General features: G+C 35.6%; 1 protein-coding gene across 1 annotated transcript; it reads left to right on the top strand.

Moving 5' to 3' along the window:
* Nucleotides 1-3,046: 3,046 nt before the first annotated feature.
* Nucleotides 3,047-9,988, top strand: LOC109338487 (DEAD-box ATP-dependent RNA helicase 1). The gene is given in 10 exon segments (XM_019575747.1): nt 3,047-3,187; nt 3,287-3,521; nt 4,234-4,500; nt 4,728-4,882; nt 5,678-5,855; nt 6,957-7,144; nt 8,203-8,407; nt 8,927-9,032; nt 9,551-9,594; nt 9,596-9,988. Coding segments are annotated over 10 exon segments (1,548 nt in total). The 5' UTR covers nt 3,047-3,074; the 3' UTR covers nt 9,653-9,988.
* The last annotated feature ends 274 nt before the right edge of the window (nt 9,989-10,262 follow it).

The following is a 10,262-nucleotide window of genomic DNA, read 5'->3' as shown; positions in this document are numbered from 1 at the left end:
AAAAATATAGGAAAAACTATTTTTTTATAATATTCATCCAATTCATATGATTTCTTTCATATTTTTCCTCTTAAAAGTATGTCAAGCCTAAAAAGCAAAAAGAATGTGAAATAGACAGGAAATCATATAAATGGGGCAATAGCTCCTATTAATTTAGTGTTTCTAGTCAGTGGTATTGGGTTAGTTTTAGATTCATGCAATTTGTGTATTTTAGATGAGGCTCGCCCCTCAATTAAATAGTTTAAACTCTACTAAAAGACAATCTCCATTTTTCTTTATTACTATGGAGGTAGTACTGGAGTTGCTGAATTTTGACAAGCGATGATCTTAGGCTATCTTGGTGGGTATCTAAAAATGTATTCTAAAGTTAAGTCATATATGTGAAATATGTGGAGAGAATAAAGATACAATAATATAAATAAGAGTGTTAAATGTTAACTTCCTTATAAGGGTATCATCTATTTATAAAGGAATTGAACATGAAATATTCTCTTATATATACTATTAACATGGTAAACATCTTATTCTATCAAGTCTTCCCTGACAAACATGTACTACTTTATCCATGTCGAGCAGCCCCGACATGTTCATACTTGACCTGTACAATATTTTATTTAGGTTGTGTCGCTTTGTTGCTTGCCCCAATTATTGTAGCCGTATATTAGGTATGTCTTTGCCGCATCGCAGAGGATGACACAAGGTCTAGATGGCGTGTTCAACCATGTAGAAGGAGTTTGTGTTGTCATGGGGCATGCTTGTCTTGTAGTAGAGGCTTGTGTTGTGTGGGCGGCGTGACAGTCTTATAGCATAGGTGTGTGGTCCCATAACTTGTTGACTAGGCCATGTCATGTCAGTGTCGTCCTTTGTGTGGTTGAGCCAACTATCTAGGCATGATCGTAGTTGAATGAGTTTTTTTATTTACCCAATATTTGGTCGTGACCTGCATAGATTGGCCGGTCATGAAGTGTCCTGATATGATGACTGGCTTACAACAACTAGCTCAAGTTCTTCAAAACATCTTTGATTTGCTTAAAAAGAATTAGGATGTTTGTGTGCAACATATATTCCGAGAGGGAAACATGATAGTAGATTTTATTGCCAAACTTAGTTTGAATCTCCTTGTCTCTTCAAAGTCTTGGGACACACCACATATATGAGCTCTGAAATCTTGCAGCTGGACCTTCAACCTATCTTCTAGTTTCCACTTTTAATTTTTCTAATGTACTAAAAAACATTCCTTATAATAAGAGTCGGCCATGTCTTAATGTTTTGGGTCGGACAGACTCGTCCATCATAGTTTGAAAGGAAAATTTTCAATTGAAAAATTGATTTGGTCAACATTTAAGACTAGATGACAAATAAACCCTACATGCCCATGCACTCCTATTGGGTCTTTAAAACTCATTTAATTGGTAGTTATGATGATTCTTAACAAGTGCAATCTTTTAGTGTTATGGAAAACATAGGAAAAATGTATTCATTCTTAAACAAGTACGAGAGACCAATAAAACGTTGATTTAGTGTTGTAAGGTCATACTTGATTCCTAAGGTCGAGAGTTCGATTCTTGGGAGCGACATTTGTTGGTAAGAGCAACCACAAATCCTGAAAGAGATTAGTTCCTTATCCCAAAAAAGTGAAGGGATACCATTAGTAGTAAAAAAAAAGAAGGAGAGATCCTTAACCTTTAAAAAAGTATGAGATGTCCATAATTTTAGGTTTATCATTCTCATCAAGGGGCTAACTGAGTCGTATCCTATCTCACCATTTTTTAATTATAGTCAAATATGTTGAGGGTTTCTTTGGTATAGGGAATGATTCAAAACCTAAAATTGACTCCAACTCGTGTGCGACAATCCTTATTCGTCTAACTAGTCTCACATAGACTTAAAGTCTGCAATTAAGGCTACCCCGGCCGGGTTCAGATTTACACGGTTCGGGCATGTGCCAAGACTAGGCTGGCTAAAAATTCATAAGGTTATTCTAGCCAACATTTACATGTATAGACTTGGAATAATAACTGGGTAAATCGAAATTGAGGTTTGTGCTTACTCAACCCAAAATTCAGAAACCGAAATTGAACTCAATCCTTAATTCAGCAAGGTTGAAAATAATGTTACTATCGCGAGCCTATCGGATTTCAGTCACCCAAACCTGACGGAAAACCACGTTCTTAAATCTTTGAATATGCCATGAGTTTCAAATTATTTTTAAGAGCCTAAACACCCTGGGGAGTCAGTATCGGGCCGACCAAACCCATTTTTCCAACTGCAAACCTAAAGCTCATGAGCGCTGTAATTAAACCAACCTTTTGGAAGATAACAGTACTTTTGGCATAGTTGCTCCCTCCATCTTACAACAGCCGCACCTCTCACCTCACCTCACCTCACCTCACCTCACCTCACCTGTGTCTAGTCTTCAACCAAGAATCCTACAAAGCTACCACCACCATTCAAGCACTTGTGACGCAGAGACTTCACCCAAATCTCGGTACCTGATGACCCTATTCTATCTGTTTTGACCCATTGTCTCTCTAATGTGTTTACTTGTGTCTCTTCTACGCATTGCTTCTGACACTGTTCCCTTTGTTTTTAAGTTTTTATTAATTTATTTTGCACACCAAGTGTTTGAGGAATGGTCTGACTCACTAATTTAGCCAATGTATACAACATTACTATTCTTCAATTTGTTCTGTGGTTTTTATGTAATTGGTTAGCATTTTGCTCAATCTTTCATGCAATGAAGTTTGTGTGTATTCTTTGTCAGTGCCACTTGAATAACAATACCTTGTTTTATTTTTCTGTAATTATCATATTTTCATAGACCGAAAGAAACGTTTGGTTAAGGTTTTATTTGAGATTAAACTCTTCAGTTTATTAACTGATGACCCAGAACTGGTGAACCCTGTGCTTCATTGGGCTGATCACCAGGTCGAGTTAATAACAATGCTTGTGATTCCTGTGCAGTTGTTTTGGTTTTGGCTGTTCTGCTGTGTGTTATTCTTAAACCCTGCTTGCTCTGGAGGGGGTTTCGGTTGGGATTGATAGGGGAGAGTAAAAACAAAAACAATAGCACAATGGAGGAAGAAAAGCAACATAGTGTGCCGGTTTTGCCATGGATGCGAGACCCTGTTGACGTCACCCTCTTTCAACAACTCTCGCTAGATTCCGTACCTTCCCTCCACCCCAGGTATGAGGTTATGACACTTTTTATTATTATGTTATCCAGTTATTATTCTTTCTTTTATTTCATCATATCATGATTTATTTTTAAAGCATTTGACATTAGTTTGAAGCTGGCATTGGAGAACATGGGGATCTCGGATCTCTTCCCTGTGCAACTTGCGGTTTGGCAAGAGACAGTTGGTCCCGGTAATTTTGAGCGAGACCTTTGCATAAATTCACCGACTGGTAGTGGAAAAACTCTAGCATACGCTCTCCCTATAGTCCAGTTGTTATCGAAACGCGTTGTAAAATGCCTTCGTGCTTTAGTTGTGGTGCCCACTCGTGATCTCGCCTTACAGGTAACGTTATGTTACATGCCCTCTTCTAAACCATATCATCATGTCATGCTCTATCCTTTCTGCTATCTGCTTAAATTAAAGGTGAAATTACACTACAGGCCCTAGTAGTTTCAATGAGTTTCTGAATAGGTGCATATAGATTATTTGTTACGCACCTGTTCACTATAGGCCCTAGTAAGTCTTGGTTGTGGTTCCTAATTTTTGCCAAACTTTTGGGACCTATTTCAAAATTCAAATAAATTATAGGTTCCTACTCAATTTTGTTGTCCACCAATAGGTCCTTGTTGTGTTTTCTCATAAGGAGCTATATTTTGTCAAATATTTACGTAATCATAATGACCCTTCGAGGGTAAGGACTTGTTTTGAAGAATTTTGAAAATATAAGGATCTCATTAAAACTTTTCAACTCTAAGGACCTTTTAAAAACTCAGTGATACAGTGGTTATAGAGTTATTTTGCTCTAAATCATATACATATGTTCTTTTGTCTCTCTTCTCTATGCAGTTAGTACCCTTGTTTATGTCCTTTAAAATACCAAATTATGGAGTTCCATGTTGGTCCATGTTCTGTTCTTTCTATTTTTTGGTCCTGTAACTTCATTGAAGAAATTGTATTTTATTGTCATTGTTGTAGTGAAGTTAGGAATTGATTGTTCATTTGTATTATTGACGTGATTCATTCTATGATTTATATTTTTAGTTTGTCGTTACAGGTTAAACGAGTTTTTGATGCTATTGCATCTCCGTTAGGCTTACATGTCGGCTTGGCTGTTGGTCAGTCTTCGGTAGCTGATGAAATTTCGCAGCTTGTCCACATACCAGAAAATGTATTAGGCATGTGTTATGATCCAGAAGATGTTTCGCTTCAGTTCCAACTTGGATTCCAAAGTAAGGTGGATATATTAGTGGCAACCCCTGGGAGGCTGATGGATCACATCAATACTACTAAAGGGTTCACACTTGAGCATCTTCATTATCTTGTAAATACAATTCACTTTTCTTGGCTACTTATTTATTCCGATGCCTAGTTCATAAAAAGGGTTGTAGTAATTGAAGAGAAAAACCATGTGTGAGGAAAGCTAATTGTCTTGACATGGCTAGGTTATTGTATGATTTACTTCTAATCTAAAAAATATATGTTGACTTGCTTTTAGTTTGAGCCTTTTCTTTTTAGTAGTATCTATGTTAACAATGTAAATAATGTCAGGTGGTTGATGAAACAGATCGACTACTCCGGGAGGCTTACCAGTCCTGGCTACCTACTGTGCTTCAACTGACTGAATCTAATGATGATGATATTTTTCAAGCAGCTGATTCCTTATTTCATTTTTCTGTTGGTGCATTAAGAACAAGAAGAAGATGGTGAGTTCAAAGTTCATTAACTTCTCGTTTGAAATGTTGATACCATGAAAGAAAACCTGTGTTTCCTAATTGTTTACATGATTCCAGAATCCATTCCTGTTAAATTAGAAGGAATATAAAAAGTATGTTTTATAAGTTGGAGTTACCTTAAAGCCTATCTAGTTTTGTCTCTCTAGGGACTTCTAATAAAATTGGGATGGTAAAAAGGAGAACCCATTCCTGTAAGTCATGCTGGCTAGAGCGGAATACCAGCTCTTTATATGGGCTTTTCTTGTCTTACATCGAATCAGTAGGGACTCATGCTCCTATATTATTGTTTCTTTATATTTTTATGACATATGGCAAACATGTTCATATTGAATTTCAATTACTTTACTTTTCATGATGGGGATGGATCTACTTATTCCAAGAATAAGTTTTTTAAACTTACTCCCCATCCTAGTCACCAATTATATGGAAATCCAATGGTTTGAATTAGTGAGTAAATCTAAACCATTAGATATTCATAAAATTGATGGTCAGGATGGGGAGTAAGTGGATCCCCACTCTTTCATGATTACCACATATTACTTTTCAATTATTTTACTTTTCAATAGGGACTCATGATCACTTTTCGTCACCTTTTTTATTGTCAAATGAATCCTATAGGTACAAACATTTTCAAGTAAATCCCTCTTTGGTACTCAATTATAACATTTTTACTGTATGCTGAGATCATAAATGTCTAAATGACAGCATTTTCTTATTCAATGTCAAAATGCCAAATATCATTTTTTTCCTTTTTTCTTTCTGTAGTGGTGTTGAGAGGGGGTTCAAGGACAAACCTTACCCTAGGTTGGCAAAGATGGTTCTTTCTGCGACAATAACCCAGGACCCTGGCAGGCTTGTTCAGCTTAATTTGCATCACCCTTTATTCCTGAAAGCTGGCCAACTGCGTTATCGGCTCCCAGAAAATTTGGAGTCTTACAAACTGGTATGACATTGGATGGTGCTCTTCTCTCCTCTCCCTTTGATAAAAGAAAAAATTCATAAAGATGTAGAAGATGATTAACAAATGATACAATATCCTCCTTAAAAAAATAGAACATCGATGAACAGAACTACCCAATCTCTCAACATATCTGTAATAGAAACCCCTAAAGAATTACGCCTTGGTTGTTGTTGTTATATTTTTATGAATATAACTTCTAGATTAATAAGTCCGAGGTAGTTGATCGCAAGTAATAGCGGAGGTCGCGAACGTTGCTGTATGGTTGGCTGTCGCGCCCATCGTGGGTTGATTAGCAGTAGAGGCGTGGTCCAGAACCCGCTCCAGCCTGAAGAACCCTAATTTTAATGGGAAATGTCATTTTTACCCTTTTTATTAAATGGCAAATGTTTTGTAGGTTTTTATAAAACACTCCTCGTTTCCTTCCCTTTTAAAAAGACACATGAAAACACGTGACTCAGTTCCTTCTCCCCCTTCCCTTCCTTCTGTGAATTTCTTTTTGTTTTCCCTCTTTACATGTTCATCACTTTCCTATTTTAATGTATTACTTATATTTCTTTTGTTTTTCCCTTCCATGAATTTCTTTTTGTTGTCAAAACTTAAAAAGAGTATGAATTACTTATATTTTAATGTATTTATATATTTATATGTGTAGGGTATATAACATATCATTGGTGTATTTTAAATTTTTTTGTATGTTTTTATGTTTTGGATATAAATTACTTATATTTTTTTCCCTTAGTTGTGGTTATCCCGCTCTCCTGCTATAGTATTTTTGGGGACAACTGCTATGCTCTACTATTTGCTATCGACTACCTAGTGTAAGCCAAGGGTACACATGGAATAAACTAGCCGCATCACTGACAGAAATTGTCATAAGAGCAGTGGATAGTGAAATAGTTCCCACTGTTGAAGTTTGGACACACTCAAATCTCTAGAAATCGGTTGGATGGTAGATACATGTTTGAAATCTTATTTAGCCATTATTTTGGCATGGTATATGTTTAATTTTCCGGTAAACTCATGAGTGATTATGAGTAACACCTTTTTGATAGTGTTTTATGGGTTTCTTTTCAATGTGTGTAGATATGTGGAACAAAAGTTAAACCGTTGTATCTGGTAGCACTTTTGAAATCCCTCGAAGGAGAAAAATGCATAGTTTTTACCAAATCTGTGGAGTCAGCACATCGTCTCTGCAAATTGATGAAATGTTTTGAAGATCTGAAAATTGATATCAAGGAGTATTCTGGTCTTCAACATCAACGTGTAAGAAGGTATAATTTTTTCTTTCAAACAAAATCTATTAAATCTGAAATTTCAGACTCATGGTATTCCGGATATTCTCTATCCGCTTTATAAGTGTTGTAATTCAGTTGTATGATGACCTATATCAGTTCTAGGCTTCTAGCCATTCTTATTGTCATAATTTGCTGATCAGAGTCAGACATCCACATCAGACATTTTTTCTTTTATTTCAGTGAGAACGTATAGTACTGTTTAGATTGAATAGGACAATACATCACTTATTGAATTTTGAGTAGCAAGCATGACAACAGGGTTACTTCATAGGCAAAACATACTACAGGTATATACTATCAAGTTAGCAGTGGAAAAAAAAGGAAAGTAAACTTAAGGAAATTGTGGAATTATTTTTTTTAAAGAACGAGGCTATAAGATAGATGTGTAGAATGTAATTTGTTTAGCTGGGAAAGACAGAAAAAAATAAAAAGTAATTGAATAGCAAGAAGTCTTTAGTCGAGGCTTTAAAATCAGACTATAAAAGGAAAGTGGGAGAGGAAAATGGCAAAATGACTACATATTTGAATTTTAGGACAAGAGACCCACATTTCAGAGAACCAATTTGGTTATATGCCTAGGATGTCAACCATGGAAGCAATATACCTTCTATGAAGATTGATGGAGAGGCATAAGAGGAAGCAAGAACATCTACACATGGTTATCATTGATTTGGAAAAGGCTTGCAATAGGGTGCCAAGAGTGGTATTGTAAAAGGCTCCGGAGAAGAAAGGAGTTTGTATTGCCTATGTTTGAGCAATTGTAGGTATATACGATGGGGCTAAAACTAGTGTGAAACTTCCTAACTGTCATTCACCTAATACCCAAAGCCCCTCCTTTCTCAAGTCACATGGCCAGCAACCATAGAATAAGACAATTTACTCATCCCTAGACAAGCCGAACTTGTCATCTACGGGTTGGCTAATGACAACAATGGTAATTCCATAAAGTATAAATAACCATTTATAGGCTTTTACTTATCATAGAAGTATCTGAAATGTGTCAGTCATTGACAAAAAATGCTACTTGTTTGCAGTAAGACATTAAGTGAATTTCGGAAAGGGGCATTTCAGGTGCTTGTATCCTCTGATGCTATGACTCGTGGAATTGATGTTGAAGGTGTAAGAAGTGTCATTAATTACGACATGCCCAAATACGTGAAGACTTATGTTCATCGAGCTGGTAGGACTGCAAGAGCTGGCCATACTGGGCGTTGCTTCACACTGATATCCGAAGATGAGGTATGAAGTCATCTTGTCTTATTCATGGACATTTTTTAGTGATGCTAGCAACACACTCTTTAACACTATTCTTTATTGGATTTTATGAGACCCACTAAATAGACTGTGGAGCCATGTGATTTAGCGGATACCACATAAAATCCATCCAATAGTAGAGTTATGTTGAAGAGAGTGTTGAAAAGTGAAAACACATTTTTATTTATTTTATCCTGGATCCATTTTTATGTCTTCTATGCCATTGGAAGAAGCTACTATCCGAGCTTTCAAAGATCCTACTTACTAGCTTCAATTTAATAGTTTAATCTTCCATTAAAATTTTACTGATGTATCAAAAATAAACTCTTGTTTACCAATATAAAGGTTAGGGTGATTGGCTTCTACCATGTTTTATCACTACTATAAGGAGTAAGAATATATTTATTTTTTATCTAAAGAGTGTGATTGTTTTCTTATTATGTCTTTAGCATATGGCACCTGAATCATTTGTGAACTCTTAGCCAACTCTTATTTCAATTCTAGGTTAGACGATTTAAGAAGTTGATGCGAAAGGCTGAGGCTAGTTCTTGTCCTGAGCACACTGTTCCTTCCAGCTTGATTGAAGAACTTCAACCTACCTACGAATCAGGTAAATATGTTAATTCCACTTTTGTGTACATATCACAGACAACTGCCAAACATCGCTTTCGGTGTACAATTTTAAACATCATCAGTTCAACCGGCCATGGGCTTGACTTGCGAGAATCAAGTGGATTTGCTTAACCTTTATCATCTAACATTGGGAAAGAATTGTCTTGACCTCATTTGAGTTATTTCTCTGTTCTCTAGTGATTCAGTGCCTCACACTTAGTACTTTATTTTCTGATTAAATGATAGCTTATTTATTCAAACAAATTAATTGATGAACCCAATATCAAACAGCATTCAGATCTTATGAAATCATATTTGATATCTGGGAAATGCATGGAATTAAAGTATTACATATTACATTCATTTGCTTGGGCAAATTTGTCAAATAGGAACATTTTTTCTTGTGCGTTGACCTTGGATGAACTTGGCGATTGCTGTTGTTCTTTTCCTATTCTTTTTATGGGTACATTATGTTCGATATAATCCTGTATCATGTACCCTTCCTTTTTATGGCAGCACTGCAAAAATTCAAGGAGATCTTTGCTGAGACACGAAAGAAATCCAAGGACTAGTCTTTTCAATGGAAACAAACAGAATGGAGAAGGTCATTCATGTTAATAGTTTCTTATCAACCAACGCAGAAGGTAATCGCATGTTAGCTTCAGAACATCACACCATAATAATCCCTGGAAATATTCAACAAACAATTGAAGTTCTACAAAGAAGATATCATGTAGATGCTAGGTCTGTAGGATATGTAGTCATCTAATTCTGGGGACAGATTCCTCCGTGTTGTTTGTGTTTTTTGAGGTTTTCTGCTCTCTTCTTTGTTGAGGTTTTCTGCTATCTTCTTTAATTATCTTAGCAAAAAAACTTTTATTTAATGTATGGGAATTTCAAGAACTAGCATTACTAACAAGAACAAGCCCACTGTTAATCAGATTATTAGCTTAATTTTATATGTTCTAACACTTTCTCTCCAAGGTTTTTTATTTATTTTTCAATGGAGCATTTCCTCTCAAGTTTAATCTTAGTACAAGATAAGTCAATTATGTTTCTCTAATGTGCATCTTATTTGGAGCTAGACTAACTTTTGACATAGACTTATTAATTGAGTATAATGATCTCAACTTTCATATTTAATAATCAGGTTAATACACATAAGCAAAATATACATTAGAGAAATCACACCTAATTAAATAGCTACTAAATTATTAAACTTAAAACA

This window comes from Lupinus angustifolius, unplaced genomic scaffold (genome assembly GCF_001865875.1).
Source record: "Lupinus angustifolius cultivar Tanjil unplaced genomic scaffold, LupAngTanjil_v1.0 Scaffold_26_82, whole genome shotgun sequence".
In the NCBI taxonomy this organism is placed as follows: domain Eukaryota; kingdom Viridiplantae; phylum Streptophyta; class Magnoliopsida; order Fabales; family Fabaceae; genus Lupinus; species Lupinus angustifolius.
The sequence above is the reverse complement of the archived record's forward strand: the minus strand, read 5'-3'. Positions and strand labels throughout refer to the sequence as shown.